Below are 27586 nucleotides of genomic sequence, written 5' to 3'. Positions count from 1 at the left end.
TAAAATAATTCTGAAGAGAAAATACATTCCTGCTTCATTTTGTTACTAATTTGATGTGCTGATAAACAGAGACTGGACATTTCTTTGCAGCTTTAGCGTGAAGAAATCATTAATCTACCACGACCGTGCCAAGCGAATGAAGAATTTACAAAAAAATAAAAATTTATCAGAAATATGTTAAAAGCAAAATAGTTTTCACTGATTCTCTCGCTCTCTACTTCTCTCGAAATTTAATGTGTGAATGAACTACTTGCTCTATTTGAATGACACAGCAGTTGATTCCTGTCTAGCGAAAATGTCTGTTATTTTTCCTTTTCAACAGGATCTTGAGGCACACACTATGTAAATAACTTAAATGGAAAAAAGAAACGGAGACGACAAGTTTTCTATTGGTTGTTTCTGATGTTCAGGGTGTTTCACAATTCTAGAGAGTGTAGAGGGGACTCAGTAGATCAAGTTTTACATACGAAACCTTGTGCGGGAACGTCGTACATCGACGCTACACGGGGTCAAAGTTACAGGCGCCGGCAACTAAATGCATCAATTTGAGGCAAGTGTTCCCGTACCGGAAACGAAGGAGTCGAAAGTTTTAAACAAAAAAGGTGCTGATAGCTCTGACAATGGCATACATGTACTGGTATTGTTGATACTAAGATTATACGGTAGACAACTTTCAGAGGTGGTAGTGCGGACATAAAAAAAGAAAAAAAACTGCAGTAAGCATGGGCTGTAAAATGTATACCTGAACTATGGGGAGCACCTTTTCGTCTTCGCTTCTGTGGAACGCATCTCCTCCATCGAACGGCTGCCAATACCAGTTAACACATGTATTTTAGAGCTCCAGTGTACTAGACTTTTTTTTTTTTTTTTTTTAAACAGTACCATCTCCGAAAGTTGGCTACCCTACAGTCTTAGCGACAACAGTAGCAGTACATGCATTCCACTGTCAGAAGTATCAGAACAGTTTTGGTTTACAGCTTTCGACTCTTTCGATTCCGGTAGAGGGATTCTTACATCAAATTAATATATTTATCCTGCTCGGTTACCCTAGAAAGTTTGTAACATAATCGTGAAATCAACCCTGTATATAGAAAGATCTACTGGCACCGGCGCCTACCTTCTGTAGCGTCGTTGGATGACTTTTCGGATATGGGTTACAGTGTAAAACTTTATCTAATGAGTCCCCTCTACAACTTATATAAAAAAATGGCTCTGAGCACTATGGGACTCAACTTCTGAGGTCATTAGTCCCCTAGAACTTAGAAGTACTTAAACCTAAGTAACCTAAGGACATCACACACATCCATGCCCGAGGCAGGATTCGAACCTGCGACCGTTGCGGTCTCGCGGTTCCAGACTGCAGCGCCTAGAAGCGCACGGCCACTTCAGCCGGCCAACTTATACAAGTGTTTAACATGAACTGTGGAACACCCTGTATACATGTCGTTAATTAAAGTCCTCTGCCCGGTTTTTCTGTCTGTATGTCTACAGGAACTACTATAATGATTCTGAAATGGTTTTCACTAAAAGATAGATTCACGAGGTTGATTCGAATATACAGGATGTTTCAGAAGTGCTGGTCAATATTCAATGATTTGACAGGAATGATCATTCGAAACAAAAATGTCAAGTAAACTTAGGCTCTAAAACGCATACCTTAAGAGCTGTGAGCATTTCTTGATCTTCGATATTGTGAAACAAATCTCTTCTACTACAAGCACTTTGCTCTCCATATTTTGGAAAATCGTAGTATGGACCAAAACAAGAAAAAATGTCCAGTAAATGTGTGCTCTAAAATGCGTACCTTAAAAGTTATGAGCACTTGTTCATTAGAAGAGTTGTGTTTCAAACAAGCGAAGATGAACAAGTGCTCATAGCTCTGAAGGTACGCGTCTTAGAGCATATTTTTACTGGAAATTTTTTCTTGTTTTGGTCTATACTGCGTATTTCCAAAATGTGGAGAGCAAAGAGCTTCAAGTAGAGGAGATTTATTTCATACTACGAAGATCATGACTTACTCATAGGTCTTAAGGTATGCGCTTTAGAGCCCACGTTGACTTTTTCATCTCGAATGATCATTCCTGCTACAGTCGCTAAATATTGACCGTCACCTCTGAAACAGACTGTATAATTTATTAGCGCTACGCTAGACAAGTCGTTGAAGCTGGAGAGTGTCGCCAGCAGTTCATAAGGCTTTGGAAGAGCCACAGTTTTATGACTAGAAATGCAGTCAGTCAAAAAATACGTCTCGACAAATGCTTGCATCGTAAAAAATATGAAAAGAAATTGTAATATGCGAAACACATAGAAATATGGTGCAATCAGTTTCCTACAGTAGTGACAATTTCTCATCTCACGGCGAACGTTCAAGTAAAAACAGACGGAACGTTATTTGCTTTCCCGAGGATGATGTTAAAGCTCTACTCTTTTAGTTGGGTTCGTTGAGTTACGTCAGTGTAGTAGGGCATTGAGTGACTCACCAGTTTCGATGGCGAGGAAGTGTTGTAGGGAAAGCGACGCTTTGGTGTGTCCCTGCTTGTAGCGTTCTTTGCTGTCCCGGTACAGCTGCAGGTGTAGGCAGTCTGAAACAAAAAAAGGTCACATTTTTATTGCGCAGCAAGGTAATAACCCCAAAGTTACGTAATACAGAGCGAACAGGTACTATTTCTAAAGGGAACTTTCAAGGACTGAGAGTAACAGTTTCTGGGCTGCAGGAACAAGCGTGTTATTTAACGTTTTTCCCTCTTTCTCGCCTGCACGTGAAAGAGCAATCGTATTGATATATCAGGAATATAGCTAATTAACATATTTAAGTGATTAACATTGCAAGATATAAGGTTACTGTATGCGCGAGGTAAGCCGTTGAAAATGTGGAATGCTGGCACATTAACAACCGGTGTTACGGCCAAAACGTTGAATGCAAGCATGCAAACGGGCCTGCATTGTGTTGTACAGGTGCCGGATGTCGGTTTGTGGGATGGAGCTCCATGCAAAAGCACTTGGTCGGTCACTACATGGGTGGATAACGCTGCTTGCGGATGACGATAGAGTTGTCGTACGATAATACCCCATATGTGCTCGATTCGAGAGAGATTTGGCTATCGAGCAGGACAAGCCAACATGTCGATGCTCTGTAGTGCATGTTGACTACAACACCGGTATGTGGTCGAGCGTTATCCTTTTGGAAAACACCCCCTGGAATGCTGTTAATAAGTGGCAGCATAACAGGTCGAATTGCCAGATTGACGTAAAAATATGCAGTCATAGTGCGTGGGATAACCACGAGAGTATTCCTGCTGCCATACGAAATAGCACTCCGGACCATAACTCCACGTGTACGTCCAGTGTGTCTAGCATTAAGACTGGTTGGTTGCTGGCGCTCACGTCGCCTCCTTTTAAGCAACGCTGGACCTTCATTGGCACCGAGGCAAAACCAGCTTTCACCAGAAAGCGCAATAGACCTCCACAATGCCCTCTCTTGAGCTGTTGCTTGACACCACTAAAGGCGCAAATGGCGGTGGTTTAGGGTCAGTGGAATGCACGCTACGGGCTGTTTGGTTCGGAGATGTCCTCGAAGTAACCGATTTTTAACCGTTGTGTCACCGTGGTGCCAGCTGCTCCTCATAATGCTGTTGAACATACAGTACGATGCGCCAGAGTCATAGGCCGAGAACGGTGGTCTTGCCTCTCGGTAGTGCCACGTGGCTGTTCAGAGCTCACTCTTCTCGCGACCGTACATTCTTGGGCTCATAGGCGCCAGCAATCGTGTACAGCCGCTGCATGCCTTCTTAGTTTTTCTGTAATATCGCAGAAGGAACGTTCAGCTTCTCCTACCGCTTTCACACGACCTCGTTCAAACTCAGCGAGGTGTCGATAATAGCGTTTTTGTCTTATCTAACACAACTCACCACGTCCAGTCTCGTAGGCAGCTAACGCTCGCGAGCGAAATCTGAGTAGACGTCGTATTTCAGACGTAGAAACACATCTACCAACTGTCGATTCTGTGGCACACAACTATTTCTTGGTGCTGAGATTTTTTTCTATCAGCGAATTATGATCAAGTAACAAATATGGTTACTGCACTATTGCCAAACGCGATAGTACAACGGAGATGCTGTCCCAACTCCAGTGGTTCAAGCTACAAGACAGACCCATGTTGCATCGCACGAGATATGCTGCTAATATTCCGCGAGCGTGAGTTGCAAGTCGTACGACGCAACATATTTTTTCTTTCACATAAATTTCGCTACATGATCATAAGGATAAAATCAAAGAAATTCTAAATCACACGGAGGTTTACCTACAGCAGGGCTTCCCAACCTTTTCAGCTGGCGGACCCCTTCTTCAGTCGAAAATCCATGGCGGGCCCCTAGTCAGTCAAGAGCACAGTAACTTAAAATTTCAGAGCGAAACGCATGGGACCTGAAAGCTTCTTAATGCAAGTGCCATGTTCCCAGTGACCCCCTCCCCCCCCCCCCCCCCCCCCGAAGTATCAATAGTTTTTGGTTTCGAGATGAAATGAAAACAACTTGAAATTAGCGACCCAATTTGAATTCCCACAGTATCCTGACACTTACTAGTGGATTTACTCCCTTTGTTCAACACACTATAGCCTGATTAAAATTACTTGGTAATTGAAATTTCACACGATGGAGCTTTCTTCCTCCAAGAGCAATCAACGTCACGTCCAAAGTGTTCGCTGTTGACAAGCTGTCGCTTATGGTCTGTTCACTTCCACTATTTGGCTACTGTTGTGTAAGGAGCATGCATATTTCTTAACAGTCGTGTGTGTGTGTGCGTGTGTGGTTTTTCTCGAAATCCGAAGAAAAATGTTCAAATGTATGTAAAGTCTTCCTTTGGTCGTCCTCCCTCCTCATTCATTTCAACTGGAAACTTCCCTCGTTGTGCACCATTCTTCAATGATCCTGACTTCAGCCACCGATCCATGTTAGAAATAATAAACTGGTCAAAAATCGACTTATGAAACAGGTAGTGCACTGACAAGGCAAGTTTAACATTTAATGATGCCTGGGGCCGCATACGTGCCAGCGAGCGCTGTGATTGGTCGATAAAGCTCGCTCCGCGCATCTAGTGCCGTGAGCTGGCGCACAAACGACCCCCGTATTGTTGCTAAACAGTCGATCAGAGAAGCCGCATTCTCCGGCACTAAACTGTGTATACGTTCTGACTTAGGAACCGCAAAGGCTGCTTGGGGCTACGACCTGAAGTAAAAGTACGCATGTTTCTCACACCAAAAAAAAACAATAGTGATGAATTTGATTTTCACATTTTTATTCAATAATTTTACTCATCGTTTTACACGATTTGGTGAAAGGTGGCTGCGGACCCCCTAGAAAGAGCCGGCGGACCCCTAAGGGGTCCGCGTACCACAGGTTGGGAAGCCCTGACCTACAGTATTCTTCCCACACACCATTCACGAATTGAACAGGTAAGTGTGGCAGGCTAGTGAGAGGTGGTGGTGTGAGTGGGGAGGGGGGGAGGAGGCAGGAGGGGGGGGAGGGGGCAGGAGGGGGGGAGGGGGCAGGAGGGAACGATAGTGGCAGCAAAAGTACCCTTCACTACACATCATATGGAGACGAACGTGGCATAGATGTAGATGCAACAATACCCAACACAACATGAACACACGAACGTACAGTATTTATGTCAACGTAAATGAGTCTTACACTCATGCTTTACGCTGGGTCACAAAAGTCACCGGATTTTGATAATCAGACATACAGACGGCTATAGTATCGCGTACACAAGATATAAAAGGGCAGTGTATTGGCGGAGCTGTCATTTTCACTCAGGTGATTCATGTGAAAAAGTTTCCGCCGTGATTACGGCCGCACAATGCGAATTAGTACACTATTAATGCGGAATGGTACTTGAAGCTGCACGCATGGGGCATTGTATTTCATAAATCGTTGGAGAATTCACTATTCTGAGATCTGCAGTCTGAAGAGTGTTCCGAAAGTACCTATCACCGTGGATAATACAGTAGCCGCCGGCCTCCACTTAACGACCGAGAGCAACGGCGTTTGCGTGCAGTTGTCAGGTCTAACAGACAATCAACACTGTGTGAAATAAACGGAGAAATAAATATGGGAATTACGACGAACATATCCGTTAAGACAATGCTGCAAAACTAGGCGTTAATGCCGGCCGGGGTGGGCGTACGGTTCTAGGAGCTACAGTCTGGAACCGCGAGACCGCTACGGTGTGTGATGTCCTTAGGTTAGTTAGGTTTAAGTAGTTCTAAGTTCTAGGGGACCGATGACCTCAGAAGTTAAGTCCCATAGTGCTCAGAGCCGTTTGAACCATTTGAACTAGGCGTTAATGGGCTATATCAGCAGAAAACCGACTCGAGTGTCTTTGCTAATAGCACGATATCGCCTGCAGCGTCTCTCCTCGGCTTGTGACCACATCGGTTAGACCCTAGATGACTATAAAAATATGGCCTGATCAAACGAGTCCCAACTGCAGTTGATAAGAGCTGATGGTAAGATTCGAGTGTGGCATGGCGCAGATCCCACGAAGCTATGGACCCCAGTTGTCAACAAGGCACTGTGTGAGCTGGCGGTGGCTCCATAATGGTGTGGACTGTTTTTGCATGGAATGGACTGGGTCCTCTAATCCAACTGTTCCGATCTTCGACTAGAAATGGTTTTTTGGCTGCTTGCAGACCATCCGCAGCCATTCAACGAATTCATGTTCCCAAACACCGATGGAGATTTTATGGATGACAGTGTGCCATATCACAGGGCCACAACTATTCGCGATTGGTTTGAAGAATATTCTGGGCAATTCGAGCGAATCATTTGATCACTCAGATCGCCTGACATGAATCGAACATTTATTGAACATACTCAAGAGGTCAGCTCATGCACAAAATCGTGCGCCGGCAATCCTTTCGCAATTATGGCTGGCTATAGAAGGAGGGGACTTCCAACGACTTGCTGAGTCGATACCACGTCCAGTTGCTGCACTACTCCGAGCAAAAGGAGGTCCGACCCGATGTTAAGAGGTATTTCATAACGTTTCTCACCTCAGTGTAGCCTGCGTGAATACTTTCAAAGCAGATGACACTGTCATTACATTAACTAGTTAGTTGACTGCAGTCGCTCTTTCACCCGATAGTCTGGGATGAGTGGAATACATAATTTTACATGCTTCTAGGCTTGAGATTCTGTTCATACTTATGCCAACCAACTTCTCACTCGTACTAACGCTTAGCACGTGTAATGGGATTTTAGAGACATATTATCTAGATTAATTCGGTATGTACCAGAGGTACTACTGAGGCACATCAGTAAAGACGAGGGTGTCTAGTGAGGAAAGAATAAAGAAGAAGCAGTCCGTCGTCTCTGCTGGTTGCGAATAATACGCGAGAAGAGGCCTATCTCCGAAGTGATCGAAGTTCCCACTTTGCAGTGTTGATCTAAAGATATAGAGAACGAGTTAGCAACAGGCGTGGAGATGAAAACAGAGCGTGCTGCGAAGAACTGGGCGATAACTCAGGCCGAGACAGCGAGCTGTTACGAGAAAAAGAAGGGAAGCAACAGGTGGCTACCGCAGGAGCCGGTAGCCGTCCCACACGTACAGCAGTATAAGAGGAGACGACAGGCGGCGCTGCTGGAGGGAGCAGGCAACGGACAGGGCTCTTACCTGTCATCCTCCTGAGCTGAGCTGGGGACTCTGGCCCGCCTCGCGGAAAAGTGAGCAGCGGAGGACGAGGGAAACAACGCTCACTGGACGCTTCTGCCGCCCCCCCCCCTCCCACCCCTCGCCCTCGCTACGTATATAACTCTTCCCAGAATATCAGGCAACACTTCTGTGACGGTTTTCTGGTGTGTTCCACCAGACCGATTTAGGAAGTATGAAGTTGATGCACAAGTTCGTTGCGCTTTTGTTTTGCATGTTGACATTACAGTTGCTATGGATTTATTTATCGATTGTCATTTTATACGTAGTTCACTGTTGCTATTGGAGTTTACGTATGGTCATTTTTTCATTTGGAGGTAGCGAATGGAGCTGTGGACCTAGAAAAAGGAGTGCCAATTTGAGAAATCGAAATATTTTCGATATATTCTTCTGTTTGAGTTCAATAGAGGGGTGACGATCAATTTGGCGTTAGGAAGGGTAAAGGCAGCAGAGATGCAGTTGTAACGTTGGGGCTGATACTGGCAGCGCGAGTAAATGAAAATCGAGATACGTTCATACTATTTCGTGACCTGCTAAAAGCATTCGACAATGTGAAATGGTGCAAGATGTACTATATTCGGAGAAAAATAGGCGTAAGCTATAGGAAAAGAGGGGTGGCATGCGATATGTACAAGAGCCAAGAAGGAACAATAAGAGTTGGCGACCGAGAACTTGTGCCCATATTAAAAGGGTGTAAGACAGGGACGTAGTCTTTCGCCCTTAGTGTTCAATCTGTACATCAAAGACGCAATGACGGAAATAAAAGAAAGTTTCACGAATTGAATTAGAACTGAAGGTGATAGGATTTCAATGATAAGATTCGCCGGTGACATTGCTACTGTTCCGGCGTAACGACAAGCGACGGCACGAACATGAAGAACGCAAGAGCACAGAAGGCTGTGAGACGACGTCAGTCAATAGTCCGCTGACTGGGACCGAATCACGACAGGAGCGGCACCTATACGAAGAGGATAATAGCGCCGTTCCTGCCAGCCTCGGCCGGACAGTAGAAGTCGGAGACAAGTAGACACGGACTAGAAGAACTGTTACTTGTGATCCATATCCATTACTTGCAAGGACTGGCAGATAGAGAAAGATATTGATTATTTGATGTCGCCAACAGCTTGCGACACGACATTGTAAGCCAAAGTTAAGTATTATAAATCTACTTCATTTTAATAAAAAACATTAATATGATTTTCTCGAATTGTGGTATAACTATCCGAGAAAGCAGCATCCTTTAGGCATCCAACAAGAGACGAGTGGGCAGGACCCCACAGCTATCCTCAGTGAAAGTGAAGAACAATTACAGGATCTGCTAAATGGAATGAACAGTCTAATGAGTACAAAGTATGGGTTCAGAGTAAATCGAAGAAAGACGAAAGTGAAGTAGCAGAAATGAGAACAGCGAGAAGCCTAGGCAGCCTAGGCAGCCTAGGCAGCAAAATAACCCACGATGGACGAAGCAAGTAGAACATAAAACAAAACTGGCACAGGCAAGCAGGGCATTACTGGCCAAGAGATGTTTATTAGTATTAAACATAGGGCTTAATTTGAGGAAGAAATTTCTGAGAATGTACCTTTAGACCACAGCACTGTGTGGTAGTGAGACATGAACTGTGGAAAAATTGGAAGAGAAAAGAATAAAAGCATTTGAGTGCTACAGAAGAATGTTGAAAATTAGGTGTACTTTAAGATAAAAAAATAGGAGGTTCTCTGGAGAGTCGGCAAGGAAAGGAATATGTGAAAAACAGTAATAAGAAGAAGAGAAAAGATGGTAGAACAAGTGTGAAGATATTATGAAACAACATCCCTTGTACTGGAGGGAAGCATAGAGGATAAAAACTGTAGAGGAAGACATAGATTGGAATACATCCAGCAAATAACTGAGGACGTAGGTTGCTTCTCTGAAATGGGAAGGTTGCTCAGGAGAGGAATTCGTTGCTGGTCGCATCAAACCAGACGGAAGATTAATGACTCAAAAAAAATGGAGGGGTGACAGCAAATGACGCAATATCTATGCCGTGCATGGGGAAAATGGCAGTGGACAGAGCACAGCGATAAAATGGTTTTCTCGTTTATGGGAGGTTCCTTTTGGCATCAATGGCACTCCACGTTCAGAAAGACCTTCGTGGTTTGATAAAGATCGTTTGAAAACATTCTTTTTTCTCTTTCACTCTCTATCGAACAACCTTCAAGGAACTTCTTTTCTTCGCCTCAAAACCAGATGATTCGCGGAATCGAAAAGTAACCGCAGCGTTGGTAGACTATTGTAAACAGTAGAGAAGAATATTTTATTGATGACTAAAGTTATGTGTATCTGTTGTGTTAATTAAACTTGCGGAAAAACTCTACGATCTTGTACGCCAACCCAATATTTCGAGTGTCGAATATAAATGCAGGGTTATTTATAAGTGCCACCCGGTTTCAAAAGAAATCTGTGCAAAAGCTACAAGACATGCAGAAAAGTGGCGCACAGCAGAGGACACAGTATCTATCCAAGTTTCGATTCGTAATATGCGCCATGGTGCAGTTACAGTCGTATCAGGGCATGCAGACAAATTATCTACTTTGTACGACGGTTATTCGGAAAGTTAGGAACGATCGGTCGCGAAATGGAAACCACAGTAAAAATCCGGTGAAGTTTTGCAGAGGTGTCTTGGGCAGTATCTCTAGTAGGCCATCGATAGCGTTACGTCGTTCATTTTACTTCTGAGCACACAGGGGGCATATAAAGATACCTAGAATAATAGTGTATCCCGCCAAGTACGAGGGCCTGGTGAGTTATTTCGCCTGAAGCTATGCAGCCAATATTACACAACTGTCGTGCGTTTTCTTCTTCAAGACAATCCTAGCCGCGTTCTGCAGGGGCAAGGAAGATCCTCCTGCATTATTTTCAATTGGAAAAGTTTGACTACCCACAATACAGCCCGTAATTGTCTCACTCTGAGTCTCATCTCTGCTCACATGAACCGCTGGCTGTGAAGACAAGATTTTGGCACAGACAACGAGTTGTAGGTCAGCGTAGAGAATTCGCGGGAGGTACTGGCGGCTGCCTTCTATAACGAGGGTATTGGAAAGTTGGTACAACGCTACGACAAACGTGTAAGTCGGATCGGCGACTATGGAGATAAGTAGCTGGAGGTTGTAGCTAACGGTTGGAAATAAAACAGTTTTGATTTTCACTGGGGTTTCCATTTCACGACCTAACGTTCCTTACTTTCCGAATAGCCCCTGTATTATCGTATCGAATTAGTTCACGCCTAAAGATAGACAATCCAAGGCACAGAGTTGCAATGCTGGCTACTGTCGTAGCAGCATCACCGACTTCAACGAACACTTTGACGTCTGCTGCGCACCCGGTGGTGGCCACATTGGGCAGCTGCAGTTTGAGTTAAAGTCATAGAGTGCTGTTCTATCACTGAGATGTGTCTATTTACTGTATGTCTTGTACTTTTCATACAGTCACCTTCTGAAACCACACAGATACTTAGGAATAACACCTCGCACGCAACTGCAACCAGTCGCTCGTAATTTTTTTTTTCCCCCACGAATTGGCTTTACAGCACTCAGCTTGAGCGGATAGAAGAGGTCTCCAAGTTTCGATTCGTATTATGCTCCGTGGTGCAGCTGCAGATGTGTCAGAACATGTAGACAAATCACCGTTTGGAGCGCGATGTGGGAGATTGCCTTACGCCAATATGGGCGGTATTGCCGTTATAATCCAAGAGTGATGACAGAGTTTACATCTGACGAACTAATCGAACTAGGAAGAACTAATTTGCCATAGACTCCTGACGACCTGCCGATTCTATATGAAGACATCCCAGCATCAAAAAACCAAATAAATAAAAATGGCAGTTTTTAAAGAAATTGTGGTAATGGTAGGCCTCGAGGTATGATTTAAAGAAACGTGCATGTGTAGCACCAAACTCGCGCCCGAACTTCCAACAAATAAAACGGAAAACTCGCGAGAGTTTTTCAGTTCAAACATTCAGGCGAAACAAATGGTTCAAATGGCTCTGAGCACTATGAGACTTAACTTCTGAGGTCATCACTCGCCTAGAACTTAGAACTAATTAAACCTAACTAACCTAACGACATTGTGGTGTCACCGCCAGACACCACACTTGCTAGGTGGTAGCTTTTAAATCGGCCGCGGTCCGGTAGTATACGACGGACCCGCATGTCGCCACTGTCAGTAATTGCAGACCGAGCGCCACCACACGGCAGGTCTAGAGAGACTTACTAGCACTCGCCCCAGTTGTACGGACGACTTAGCTAGCGATGCAACACTGACGAAGCCTCGCTTATTTGCAGAGAAGATAGTTAGAATAGCCTTCAGCTAAGTCAATGGCTACGACCTAGCAAGGCGCCATAGCAATTGATAGTTACTGTATGAAGCATGTCTCATCAAGAACGATGTATACAAATGATGGATTAAAGTTAAGTATTCCAGAAGCTACGTACTTTTCTTTATAGCATTCATTACGTATCCTGTTTCAGACCTCACACCATCCTGCGTGAGTTTAAGTGCGTGCCTTTCGGTTACCCGTCACTGTGGACTGGCTGTCTTGTCAGTCCACAACAGACATCACACACATCCATGCCCGAGGCAGAATTCGAACCTGCGACCGTAGCAGTCACGCGGTTCCAGATTGTAGTGCCTAGAACCGCTCGGCCACCCCGGCCAGTCCTTCCCATAAGACAGAAACAACCTCTAAACTTACATAAAACCCAAAATACAGAAAAGAGAGACACTAAAACACAGTCATCATGTCGAGTGCTTTTATGCGTTCTGAAAGATTCATTTTAAACACAAAGAGAGACAGTGAAGAAATCCAAAAGAAAGAACACACGAGTTTAATCATAGCGTGTAGGCTTAGCCCGGAAGTTTTAATTACTGAACACACGAGTTTGTTAATTTTCTGCTTATCAGTTGCCATTTTCTTTTATTTGTATTTTGCACGACGCCCTTTCCCATTTCCAGATGCGTTTTACTCTGTGTGCTATGTCATTTTTTCCTAATGTTTTAGATGTACGATGTTCTGCGCTGTATTGGTGTCTTTAAGTTTTCTTGTGCTCCATTTGTGCACAGTCCACACATACTAACAATCAGACACAATTTTTCGTGCAGAGTACACATCGAGTATAATAATTGTATATAAATAACCAGTTATAAAGATGTTTTCTAATGGATCGAGTCAAAGAACACACATATTCAGCTAAAGTTCATGCCCAAACTATAGTAAAGATGTAATAAACGACAAAGAGCAAATAAGGATACTGAAAAGTATACCAACACTTATTTGTATATGAAAAGAGCCAGGCAAAAATTTATTGGGCGTATTGAAAGATTGGAAGCAATTAGACTCACTAGAGATGTGAAATTCTACGAAAGAAGTACAGCTGCAACTGAAACACAAAAATAATCGTTGGAGTAAAATAACCCCTGAAGGAATCAAGGATACGAATGTGATATAACAGAAAGAGACATTTTTAGGTAGACGACTGAAGAGTTTGCATGACCAGAATAACTTGGTCTGACGGTAAGAAAAAAAGAATCCTTTCTGAGAGAAAGAAAGTAATACGGTCGCAAGAAATGCTACAACAAAAACCTGAAAATGCTCTTTGTTGTACATAGGACCCAATATGGCCGAAACGTGAAGAGTAAAGATAATACTTCACCTTATACGATGAGACATGACGGACTGTCTTGCTCTTAATTTTCCATGACAACTATTATGAGGTAGTCAGAAATGATAATTGATTGACCGTCTGACAGTGGTTTGTAGTGAAGATGAAATGCAGTTTCAAGTTAACAACAAAGTGACGTTACAAGTGGCAGCTGCGGGCCGCAAGCAGATCAGGCTGCAGATATTGGAATTCCAGCGAGCTGACCAGGCGCGTCCACTGTGCCCGCAACGGTCTCCTGTTTACATGGAACGCCGCTCACCTGCCCGCCGTGAACGGAGAGCACCAAATGAAGAAGATTATCTGCTGCTGTCGTGTCCATCCCATTGTCCTTGATTACATTCCACGTCAGATCATCGAGCACCTGCTTTCACTTCCACATTTACATGGAAATCCTCTCAATTACAAGCAGCGTGGTAGTGTGCAGTGAATTCGTCGCTGTTTACAGGGTAGCTTCGTATTACACGATACCTATATTCCTGGTGGGAGAACTTCTATTCCCTAGTTCGATTTAACAAGTACGGATGGTAATTCAGTTCAATGGACATTTGACAGCTCTTTGAGTAATCTTTACTGTGTTTAGAAACATCAAAAGACCGACTTTTCTTACTCGAAAATGGTGAAGGAGCTATTAGGACTTTCTCTTTCATCTGACAACACAATATTATTAAATTTAACTACTTTTTTCGGTTGTTTCTTTATTTATTGTCTAGTGAATGAGGTGATTTTACATTACTGAAACTGAGAAAGAGGTCCCCACGTTACTTTATTATTTATTGTTACTTTCATCAATCTTTTATCAACAGCTGCAGGTATATTATCTTCGCTCGCGTGTGTCCTTTTCCTTCTTCTTCATTGTTTTCATATATCTTCAACCAACGATTCCAAATGTTAAAGGAAGATCATGTTAAAGTCAAACTGAGAGTATGACAGCAAATTATGTACAATCCCCCATACAAGGCTTTCTTAAAACATTTTGAAAGTACTGGTAAGGTAGAAATTGAATGGCAATTGCCTACGCTATCTCTTGTACACGTTTTATAGAGTGGTTTCACTAACGAGTATTTCAGTCTGTCAAGAAATTAACTACACCTCAATGAGAAGTTGCAAAAGTCACATAATCATACTTCAAATTTCACCATACCCATGGGAATCCTGATTCTTGCTGCGTAGCACAATATATTGATCGGCAGTTTCCAACGAGAAACTTCTCAGAGACTGTGCCCTGTCACTTGAGCCACCGAAGAGCTGACATGGAAATAATAACCAGTGCCTCATGTTTCCATTTGTTTCACCGTATAGTCGCTCCGAATGTATTTTTCGTACCTCCAGAGAATCTTAAATAATTCCTAATACAAAGCGTTCACCCCCTGATTCATTTAGATCTTCGTTTAATAATGTACACTACACTTGCGGACACTGATTGTACACTTCCCACCCCGGGAAGCGATGATTCTGTTTAATGATTTTGCTCTTTTCACTAACATGAGCTTGTTCGCCCACTTTGAAACGCTAAGCATCGATTTCGGCCACTGGCAGCGTCCGTAAAGCACGGCAATTCAACGACGAGGGCTGCACGGTATCATTTTCCACCCGCAGTACCCGAATCCGGCCGGGCTTGCAATGGCTACCGTTATTGCTCCCGGACGTTGCACTGAGCGCCTGACCAGTATGAATGACGATGGTATTACTCAACACGGAGAAAAATTTGTCGCCGTCTGTCTAGAGTTTACGCGAAATAGTCTTTCTTTTCGAGTTATCTTCGCAAAATTAGTTAGAGTACATTCATCTGACTGAGGCGCTGGTATTCGTGGTGCTCTTTCTGTAATTTTTACTGCCGCACGGAAATGGGTTTCGCGCAAAATTTCAACAGGATTCTGGGTACTGCAAATTCCAGGACAGACATCAGCGGTTGTTGTTCATACGCCCGACGACGTAGTAACGGACCGGGACAATAGCGTCGTTTATGACCTTCGCCATAACAAATGAGAGCAGTAAACGTTTCCACTGCACAACTTTGTACTTTTGTTAGATAAAGTAAACAGCAATAAGTGTCTGGAACATTCAGCAACAGAACATAAACTGTGGAAGTTCTACAAACTTGATATTTCCGTGAAATGGTTTTCAGCTCACAAGACCGTCGCCAGATGACATCTATCCCCGTCGAAGGCGATATCAAGGTGCTTGAAAATTTTCAGTATCGATATTATCTACGAAATGTGCTTCAATAACTTACTGAGTAAAAGTCATTCAATTGTGGTATAGCAGATCACAAATCGTCTAACCAATATGAGTTCTGCTGTGATAACTAACTGCTGTAGCTCGAGAATAGACTTTGAGCCGAAACCTGTTGCGTCACTACCTTTAGTTCCGTGCAGTGCTGCCGCTATTTAAATAAATCGACTAGAAAACAATAAAATTAAGAATGAATAAGTGGAAACGAAGAGGTGGAGACGAATGGCTAGCGAGCGAAAAAAATTTTAGGTTTAGAGTGTGGAACAACAGAATTACAATCTGTAACCGAGTAATTGCTTACATTTTGTAGCTAATTCCACACCTTAAAACAGCAGAATATAAAGTAATTTAAGAGTAATCGGAAGCTGTAGATTTAAGAACAAAGAAGTACTAAGCTATTTCAGACAGGTTAATCTTAATTATGAACTGTATGCTGAGAGTTCGTTGATTTCAAGAACTTTCAATAGTTCCAGCTTTCGCCCTGTATTTGATGATTGACTGGTAACTTGAACATTTTGTCAGTAGTGCTCAGCGTATGTAGTCAGGACTACTGCATCCTCCAGTTGCCTATACGTAAAACAACAGCATCGTCCTCGAACAAACACACTGAGCAACGGACATTATGTGCCACAACATGTTGCGCAAAACGTACAACTCTTTTATTTCACGAAAAGTTCAGTACATTGAAACGAAGTTTTCGGTAATTGGTAGTATGCGAAGGCAAACAAGACTTTGTTGTACATTTAATCCTCTTAACACTTGTGTCAAATTAGACACTGACGGAAGTGGGGTTTTCTTACATGAAACGATGTACTTTTCATGACACTCCAAAAGTTGTAGAAAACACAAGTGCAGCGATATAATGCTTATTAATATCGGCAGTGAAACTTTTCGCATAAATCTAATAATATTTCTAAAATGGATGTACACTTATTCCTCACTGTCAGGCAACACTCGCTCTGGGGTTAAGAACGACATACATACCACCCTTCACTAAATATGACGTTATAAACAATTACACGCGTGAAAAACTACCGCTTCATGCACGACTTTAAATTTTTTACTTCTGTGCTACTAACTCTATTGTAAATCAATTTCGCATACATTAAGTATCCACATAGGATGCTAAATGCAAAAAAAAAAAAAGAAAAAGAAAATGGTTCAAATGGTTCTGAGCACTATGGGACTTAACATCTGTGGTCATCAGTCCCCTAGAACTTTGAACTACTTAAGCCTAACCAACCTAAGGAAATCACACACATCCATGCCCGAGGCAGGACTCGAACCGGCGACCGTAGCAGTCGCGCGGTTCCGGATTGCGCGCCTAGAACCGCTAGACCACCGCGGCCGGCTGTTAAATGCACCTACAGAACTATATCATAGTACTTTACTATAAGACACTTACAGTCGAGTCAACTAAAAGGAAATCCCTGACACGTGGCAGCGCTTTTGACAGCTTTCAGCTGCGAAGCGCAAACTGATGTAGGTGAAAACTATACCCGTAGACGCGCCAAACACCTGCTCCCAGCTTAGGGAAACTACGTTTCTAAGTTTCGATAGTGTACTTATACATTGTACATTATGCACATTTCTTTGCACGACTCTTCCATAATTTCAAAGGTGTTCTCACGAATGCACGTAAATAAATTTTTTCCGATATTACGCTACAAGCACAATTTATTTTTTTTCGTTTCTAGCCAAAAATTGGCAAAATGTATACCCGGACAATGCCGGGTTTTTCAGCTAGTATCCAATAAATGTGCTAATACTAAATAAACGTCGTGTGACTAGGGTCTCCCGAGGGGGTAGAACATTCACCGGGTGCAAGTCTTTCGATTTGACGCCACTTCGGCGTCTCGCGCGTCGATGTGGGCGAAATGATGATGATTAGGACAACACAACATCCAGTCCCTGAGCGGAGAAATTCTCCGACCCAGCCTCCAGCCAGGAATCGAACCCAGGCCCTTAGGATTGATATTCTGTCGTGCTGACCACTCAGCTACCGTGAAAAGGGGGGGGGGGGGGGGGGGGAACTCTACTAATACTGAAGGTCCAGGAGTGCGGAATCAACTATATACAGAACCAGCTAGAGCTGAACACCGCAACTGTATCAAGTTATTAGATTGTTTACTTGTTTGCATAAAAGATTTCATTTGTACCTAAGTAAATAAAAAATTTTGAATTAGTTTTCCCAAGAACCTTCTGATAGGCTACAAACCAGCATACAAAAATTACAACTGACGTGTATCTATCGCGTATAAATTAGGGTTAGTAGCATAGATTTCCATGCTGCGTATAACGATGGAGTGTCGCGTGAGAACTCCTCTTGGTGGTGTTCACACCGTAATTTCCGGTTTCTTTTTTTTTTTTGCCTTTCAACGTCAGTAATTTCTCGTATTTTTTCGAAAATTTTAACGTCAAGATTGACAAGTGTTAAACCACTGCACTCATCATTTAAAGAGTTTTCCGCTTTTTGCTAGAGAGAACTATACAGTTTCATTTAAAAATACTTGCTTCGGTATTTCGATTGATAGATGAGTTATGAGTATTGTCACTACAGCAAAGTTATGTGCCCCTCCGCCTGGTAGCATTTATCGAAACGTAATACTGATGAAAACTAGAACAAAAGTTCCAGTAACTATATGTCCGAAAACCAGTACCTGTTGTGAAATGGGCAGTTTTATTTGTGACGAGTAATGTACACCTGCACTTCGCTGCACATGTTTGAAGGTGGCCCAAAGTCAACGACTGCTTTACGCCGGCGGTGCACCACCCCATTTTGTACGGGTCGTGACACTGTTTGTCACAGCTACGTTTCATGCATGGGCGGCCGACTGGTCGTCGAGGCTCAGTAGCGTGACGTCCCGGTTCAGCGGATGTGAATCCGTTCGCTTTCTGGCTATGGCAACATTTAAAGTCATTGGTGGTTGCCCAACCCATCGATCTTGTAGTAGTTCGTAAACAACACATGTGACTCAATCCGAAATGAGGTAAATAAACAGTGCGTGATTCACTGCGAAGGAGGACTGAAGGATGCGTGGTAACCACATACAGCACAGCCGGTAGGGTTTGCTTCTACGTCAAAAGATCGATGGGAATGACAGGACGGATTGACCCATATGTCAACAGGTATTGGTTTCCGGATATATCGTTAGAAGAATGTGTCCTCTACTTTTGACCAACACTACCTCCTGAAGGAATACGTGACACACTTTTTTTCCGCCCTGTGTACACTGAGAACAACAAGAACCTTGTCTCATCCATTTTGTATAGATCTAAAGCTGCTTTCATATTTGATAAAGTCTTCGAGTCTGGAATGGCGTGCTGCCTGCGAGAAAGTCAGCTCGGTCACGAAGATACGGAATTCCGCCAGGCTCGTATTCTCTCCGCCAGGCACCAGTACGAAATATGAGGTACTAGTAACAAACGGTGACGAAATAAATCAACTTACCATATGGAAATAAAGTGTATAAAAGTTTGTTGGGTCCAACAGTTAAGTGCACATGGAAAATGTAGCAGAAATTAAGAAAAGATGGAGGACAGCAAGAAACCAGTAGAAGAATGGTGAGAAGCCAAACAACAACCTGAAAAAGATGACAGTTCAAAAATCTGTGGATCGTCTTTCAAAAATTAGCAAGCATTTGACGAACATAGAGAATAACACAAAAACAGAAATTCTGACCTACATGTATTCTACATCTTCTCAGCAGAGAGCTCACAGAACCACTTTCATATTATTTATCGACCGTTCCACTTCCGAATAGCACATGAAAAATTGAACACCTATATTTCTCTTACTTTACTACGACTGTCATTCCCCCCCCCCCCCCCCCCCCCTATCTACGCGGGTCTTCTGTTCAGAAGAGAATCAAGGCGTTTGAGAAGTGATGCTAAAGAAGAACATTGAAATTTAGATGGACTGATAAGGACCATCTCCTCAGAATCGGGGAAGAAAGGAAAACACTGACAAGAAAAAGAAACAGGACGATAGGACATGTGTTAGACATCAGAGTATAAATTTCATGGTACTAGAATTGGAATGTCTTCAACAAATGATTGAGGGAAAAAGGTGCAAGAGCTGCTCGGAGATAGAGGTTGACACAGCAGAGGAATTCGTGGCAGGCTGCATCAAACCAATTTGGAGGCTGGAAAAAAATCCAGTGGGAGTCAACGAAACATTATTGCAATATGAGGAAATAGTTTTCGTTTGAAGATTCGTGAAAACATCGCCTTTGTTTTAATGACTGCCAACTCAACTACATTATCAAATCCTTTACACACTCTCTCCACTATTCCCAGATAAAATAGAACGAACTGCCCTTGTTGTAACTTTTTTCGATGCCCTCCTTCAATCCTATATGGTAAGAATCCCATGCTGCGCATAAATACTTCAGAAGAGGACAGACAAGCGTAATGCAGGCAGCCTCTTTAATAAAATCGTTGAATTTTCTTTGGTTCGCCTTCCTCACAACATTTACTGTATGAAAGTGTCAGTTTAAGTTGTAATTTTAGTTGAATCGGCAGTATAAAAATTTAACAAACATTTTTAAAGTATATATGGAGGATCTCATACTGCTCTAGGTCGTCATTTTTTGCACCGTGAATCATTTTGCAATTACTTTTCAACTTCTGATGACTTATTATGAACTGTCACGTTTCTCAAACAAAATCACGAGTCAAGTCGCACAACTGAGATGATGCTTAACATGCATGCAATTTAATTAGAAACTCGAGGAACAATGCCGTTAGCGTCCTGGATGTTCCACAATAAAAACGAAGTATAATGTAGAGGCGCCTTCTAATCAAGCTGTGGGCCTATGGGGTATCGGCTCAGTTGTGCGACTGGATTCGTGATTTCCAGTCAGGAAGGTCGCAGTTCGTAGTAATAGACGGCAAATCATCTAGTAAAACTGAAGTGATATCAGGTGTTCCCCAGGGAAGCGTCCTGGGACCTCTGCTGTTCCTGATCTACATAAATGACCTGGGTGACAATCTGAGCAGTTCTCTTAGGTTGTTTGCAGATGATGCTGTAATTTACCGTCTAGTAAGGTCATCCGAAGACCAGTATCAGTTGCAAAGCGATTTATAAAAGATTGCTGTATGGTGTGGCAGGTGGCAGTTGACGCTAAATAACGAGAAGTGTGAAGTGGTCCACATGACTTCCAAAAGAAATCCGTTGGAATTCGATTACTCGATAAATAGTACAATTCTCAAGGCTGTCAATTCAACTAAGTACCTGGGTGTAAAAATAACGAACAACTTCAGTTGGAAACACCACATAGATAATATTGTGGGGAAGGCGAGCCAAAGGTTGCGTTTCATTGGCAGGTCACTTAGAAGATGCAACAAGTCCACTAAAGAGACGGCTTACACTACACTCGTTCGTCCTCTGTTGGAATATTGCTGCACGGTGTGAGATCCTTACCAGGTGGGATTGACGGAGGACATCGAAAGGGTGCAAAAAAGGGCAGCTCGTTTTGTATTATCACGTAACAGGGGAGAGAGTGTGGCAGATATGATACGCGAGTTGGGATGGAAGTCATTAAAGCAAAGACGTTTTTCGTCGAAGCGAGATCTATTTACGAAATTTCAGTCACCAACTTTCTCTTCCGAATACGAAAATATTTTGTTGAGCCCAGCCTACATAGGTAGGAATGATTATCAAAATAAAATAAGAGAAATCAGAGCTCGAACAGAAAGGTTTAGGTGTTCGTTTTTCCCGCGCGCTGTTCGGGAATGGAATGGTAGGGAGATAGTATGATTGTGGTTCGATGAACCCTCTGCCAAGCACTTAAATGTGAATTGCAGAGTAATTATGTAGATGTGGATGTAGAGGAAACGCACAGTGGCCCCTCCGCACGGCACGTGAAACGTCAGCGCCCGGCAGCAACAGCAGAGGTTGTCAGCTGGCCTTCCGGCCGGCTACTGGAGCTCCGCTGTGATCGGCGCTACGCAGACAGCCGCTGGATAATGCATGGGATAGGCGGGCCGCGGCATGTTTCACGTAACCCTCCCGTCAGGCACGCGCATGCGCACTGAGGCCGCCTGCCGTCCTTGATGCACCCACTTTACGAATTGATGGCGAGCTGCGTCCAGTGTCCGATATGCCTTGGCACACCACTCTACCTGTCGGCGGGCGAAATTTTCACAAGTGCTTTATGATTCCCAATATTACATATACCGCCTCTCTGCTGGATTTCCCATTCGCAGATACGGTAAAGTTTTTTCCACTGTATTTCTTGCCCCATCTATCACTTTTAGTTACTATTGCGGACTTTTGTACAGTAAAATTTAGCATTTATTTCCCCATCACTTCCTAGTTGGATCTGCACAGTTGCAACAGAAAATCAGGCTAGCTTTCTATTACGACATTCATGCTGTTAAGGTAAGGATACTTTTGTGATGGCACTCTATTAGAGACAATTGGATCTAATATTATTCACTACATTTCCATAAACCCTCTATATACTCCTTCCACGGAAGAGGATGTAGATGAAGATGAAATGGGAGATATGACACTGCGTGAAGAGTTTGACAGAGCACTGAAAGACCTGAGTCGAAACAAGGCCCCCGGAGTAGACAACATTCCATTGGAACTACTGACGGCCTTGGGAGAGCAAGTCCTGACAAAACTCTACCATCTGGTGAGCAAGATGTATGAGACAGTCGAAATAACCTCAGACTTCAAGAAGAATGTAATAATTCCAATCCCAAAGAAAGCAGGTGTTGGCAGATGTGAAAATAACCGAACTATCAGTTTAATAAGTCACAGCTGCAAAATACTAACGCGAATTCTTTACAGGCGAATGGAAAAACTGATAGAAGTCGACCTCGGGGAAGAAAAGTTTGGATTCCGTAGAAATGTTGGAACACGTGAGGCAATACTGACCCTACAACTTATCTTAGAAGAAGGATTAAGGGAAGGCAAACCAACGTTTCTAGCATTTGTAGACTAAGAGAAAGCTTTTGACAAGGTTGATTGGAATACTCTCTTTCAAATTCTGAATGTGGCAGGGGTAAAATACAGGGAGCGAAAGGCTATTTACAATTTGTACAGAAACCAGATGGCGATTAAAGAGTCGAGAGGCACGAAAGGGAAGCAGTAGTTGGGAAGGGAGTGAGACAGGGTTGTAGCCTCTCCCCGATGTTATTCAATCTGTATACTGAGCAAGCAGTAAAGGAAACAAAAGAAAAATTTGGAGTAGGTATTAAAATCCATGGAGAAGAAATAAAAACTTTGAGGTTCGCCGATGACATTGTAATTCTGTCAGAGACAGCAGAGGACTTGGAACAGCAATTGAACGGAATGGACAGTGTCTTGAAAGGAGGATGTAAGATGAACATCAACAAAAGCAAAACGAGGATAATGGAATGTAGTGGAATTCAGTGGGGTGATTTTTGCTATTTGGGGAGCAAAATAACTGATGGTGGTCGAAGTAGACAGGATATAAAATGTAGACTGGCAATGGCAAGGAAAGCGTTTCTGAAGAAGAAAAATTTGTTAACATCGAGTATAGATTTAAGTGTCAGGAAGTCGTTTCTGAAAGTATTTGTACGGAGTGTAGCCATGTATGGAAGTGAAACATGGACGATAAATATTTTGGAGAAGAAGAGAATAGAAGCTTTCGAAATTTGGTGCTACAGGAGAATGCTGAAGATAAGGTGGGTAGATCACGTAACTAATGAGAAGGTATTGAATAGGATTGGGGAGAAGAGTAGTTTGTGGCACAACTTGACCAGAAGAAGGGATCGGTTGGTAGGACATGTTCTGAGGCATCAAGGGATCACCAATTTAGTATTGGAGGGCAGCGTAGAGGGTAAAAATCGAAGAGGGAGGCCAAGAGATGAATACACTAAGCAGATTCAGAAGGAAGTAGGCTGCACTGGGAGGTGAAGAAGCTTGCACAGAATAGAGTAGCATGGAGAGCTGCATCAAACCAGTCTCAGGACTGAAAACCACAACAACAACAACATTATTATTTCAGGTAAATTTCACCGCTAGTATCTGGCAAGGACAGGGATAGGAGGAGATCATTAGACTGTGTGTCAATGTTGTGGGTTGTATCTCAAAACTCTCCAGAGTACAGAGGAACGAGGGCTTGTGAGACTGCTACTGGCCATCCGTGAAAGACGTAAAACCATTGATACCTAGACAAACTACAGTGCGAATGTACTTCTCTAGTCAGACATAGCAGTGTTACTCTTCGGCGTATGATCCAAGCTCAGGGATGGTAATGGCAGAATTCCTGATAGGCCCCTATCCTCAGTCATCAACCCGAAGATTGGTTTGAACACCACAGTGCTTTACTAGGCATGGTCCTATGGGAGGTGACATGCTGTCGCCTTTCGCTGACCTCTGAACAGGTTTACACAGCCTGTTAGACCTACAGCTTAACGTGAACTCCGAACCTGGATGTAGCTCGGCAATTTTTACTGATGACGCAATATCGTAGCTTCAGTGTGTGCTACATTTGAGGTCAAACTAGAATCCCAGTTATTCAGTGGGGTGACACAGAATTCTATTTTTATTTTCGAAAACATGTAACACAGTTGGGCTTCCGTGTAACACAAATACAAATAGTCCAGAACCTGAGATTGCCGATGACGCACGAGTATTATTGCTGGAATTTCATTTACGCGACAGAAATATAAACGGAGCAAGAGACGGTGGTAAAATCCTACGGAATGACTGACACATTGTCTGCTAACAGCATTCACCAGGTGATGGTGAAGTAAATACACGCTGAAGCCTTACCAGTCTAATCTCTTTACTCTTCACACTGAAAAAAAAATCCTTCTTTCCTAATATCAGTGCACTGTGTTTCTTCTGTACAAGTTAATGACATTAACACTGTTGCTTTAAACGTACTACCTTTCCAATTCGTTCACGTCTCCATTGTTTCTTTGACTGTTTGTCATTCAATCCCCTCTTTCAATGTAGGTGTCAAATTTTGTGCTTGCCTCCCATTTCAATAGTTTAGTTGCAAAGAGGTTGACAGTCAAAACATTTCTTTCTGAACGCCAACAATCTGCAGCACTTGCAGAACTTAGTTGAATTAAAATACTTTTTTTGCTATTTTGGAGTATCGTTACTGCATGTTGCTGCGGGGTATCCTTTTTTAAGCGTGCAGTACAAACCGTCTCACGAACTTATTTGCTCTTCAAGACATAGCTGGTTAAAGAATAGTGGGTTGTTCGGACTTACACATTAACCTTATGAGACCAAGTATTTCTTGCAGAACTGTACCTAACGGACCACTTACCAATAGTGACGAATAACAAATAAAACGATACACCAGAATGGCAGTGTGTTGCGCTAAGAAACTTCAGTTTCAACTTCTGTAACTGACGTTATTCAAACGACTTTCCAGCAGATTCAGGGTTCATCATAATTCGTCAAAGATTTTCCTAAAACTCATTTTACCCTCACAAAAAAACCCGTTTTCATTATGAAAGGCGTAAAGCATATACCTTTTTTTTGCTTCTTCCTGGTACACGGACGATAAAACTCTCCTATGCAATGCAGCTGCAACGATAGAGACAACCAATTCTGACAGAGTTGTTCAGACAGTGGGCTTCTATGTGAAGGAACTACTAAAATCCATTTCGCAATTCTGATTTAAATTTCTCGTCATTTTCGAAAATTATTTTAGCAGACGTCGAATAGGTCAAACAAACTTCCTGTTTCTGCTTTAATCTGAACGTCTCTCTATCTATAATGATGTAGATGTAGAAGACAAGTACTACTACTTCACTCTCTAACCTAACCTAACCTAGTAAAATGGTGTCATGTCTCTAAAGTTCACACATAACTCAACAAAAAAAGCAAATATGGGAAACACATACATACGAGAAAAACGCAGATGGGGGAAAAAACGCAGATTTGGGAAAACTCAGAAATCGCAAAACGCTAAAAAGTGAAAAACGAAGAAATGGGCAAAAATATGCCAAATGCAAATACGGGAAAAACAGATACATGAAAAACGCAAATAACGGGAAAATGTAGACATGGGAAAAATGGAGTTATTGAGAAAAAAAAACCACTGACAGGAGATATGGGAAACAAGCAGTTATAGCAATGACGCAGTTATGCGAAACACATTGAATAGGTAAAATGCATATATAGGAAAAACGAAAATATGAAGGAAATGAAAGTAAGGGAAAAACTCAAATCTGACAGTAACGGAAATATGCTCATCACACACAGATATGCAAAATATACAGACATGGCAAAACACAGATATTGTAACAATGCAAATATGGGAAAACACAAATAGAGGACAAATAAAAATATGACATAAACGCAGATACGAGGAAAACTCAAATATGGGAAGAACGTAGGTACTACAACAACACAGATACGCGGAAAATGCAGATATGTGAAAAATACGTGTTTGAAACAATGCATACAAGAGGAAACGCAGATACGAGGAAAACTCAAATATGGGAAGAACGTAGGTACTACAACAACACAGATACGCGGAAAATGCAGATATGTGAAAAATACGTGTTTGAAACAATGCATACAAGGAAATAGCTTAGATATGAGCAAAACGAAAATATGAGAAAATGCACTGTAAGCTTCCTGTCTTAATTATTTAAGCCATGCAACGGTATGCACAAGTGCAATAAAAGACTGCTGTAACATAATTGTAACCGTGGACAAATGAAAGCTAATGCTTCCACACAAATCGTACGTATGTTAGTAATTCTGCGAGCTCTATGGAGGATTACTGCATGAGTGCTGCTATTCGTCATATCATATCCAGGCATGTAAAAGCCGAGGCAACATTTCTACGAACACATACAGCAGTCAATTGCTACGAGTTACTTAACATTCCCAGAAAGTAGATCGGCTGAACGCCTCTTCGAGAATATGATAAAGCGCGCGAAACTTTTATCTCCTAACTCATAAAAATAGACGAGACAGTTCTATTGTTAATCTAAGCGATTTTAACACAGTTCCACCAACTCATTGGTATCTGTGAAGGAATGACAGAGAATGTTACGACATACTGAACAGTACTGGTCCATTGTTTCAAGTGTATACCCAGTACTCCTGATGGAAGCCGTACTCAAAATGATGCAGCTAGTGATGTAACAGGTAAGCAGGACGATATGCACATGCCACAGACATACTCATGAAACACAAAAGCGAGTCGTAGATGGAAAGGGCGACATTGTTCTTGTGAAATCCCACCGTGTGAATCTAGAGCATCGGTTGTCAAGGTTGACTGCAGAGTACTCTACTGACTTCACCGTATATCTTCGGCAAGAATTATGAGACTTAGATAAGAGACGCAGTGACATGTAGACATACATTCTTCTCTTGCATCGCACGTGAATAAATAGAACATGTAGAGGCTAATGAATATTGGCACCACGTACTCTCCGTTAGCAACGCGTGCGAGCCTGCGCGTGCGCGTATGTGTGTGTGTGTGTGTGTGTGTGTGTGTGTGTGTGTGTGTGTGTGTGTAGGCTAGCGTACTTACGCGTGATGACAACTTCAAGGCTTCTCAACAGAAGTGATGTATCTTTGCAGTCTACACATTGCATTTCCCACAACAAGCTGTCAACAGAAGTGGTACCAGTGTGGCTACATGTGGACATTAAACAACAAACAAACTAGTCTAACGTAGTTCAGTTTACACCTTAACCTCCAAAGGTGTTAGCCATTGGCGACTGCAGATGTGCGCGACGGTTCACAGTAGTTTACGGATGCGAAGAATTTACGTCGTCCGGCGTGTTCACCGAAAGGAAGGAATAAAGGCGATTTATTGGACGCCCTTCCGCGACAGTCCGCGAACGCGCCCTAAGTGGAGACCGTAAAGCAAACCCACAAGAAGTCCCTTCCTGGCACAGCCACTATATCCAAACTTCTCGAGCCGCGGCAATATGACTCCGGTCCGTATCACCAAAGTTAAAAGACGGAACGAAACTCTTTATGTGC

The 27586-nt window shown here is 42.8% G+C and overlaps 1 protein-coding gene across 1 annotated transcript in view; it reads right to left on the bottom strand.

Moving 5' to 3' along the window:
* Positions 1 to 27586, bottom strand: part of LOC124596291 — a 399002-nt gene that overhangs the window by 60644 nt on the left and 310772 nt on the right. Inside the window, exon 3 of the mRNA XM_047135384.1 lies at positions 2481 to 2582. Coding sequence (XP_046991340.1) covers positions 2481 to 2582 — 102 coding nt within the window. The remainder of the gene's footprint in view (positions 1 to 2480; positions 2583 to 27586) is intronic.

Source organism: Schistocerca americana, chromosome 2 (assembly GCF_021461395.2).
Source record: "Schistocerca americana isolate TAMUIC-IGC-003095 chromosome 2, iqSchAmer2.1, whole genome shotgun sequence".
NCBI lineage: Eukaryota > Metazoa > Arthropoda > Insecta > Orthoptera > Acrididae > Schistocerca > Schistocerca americana.
Note: the sequence above shows the minus strand (reverse complement) of the source record. Positions and strands in the feature narration are given on the sequence as shown.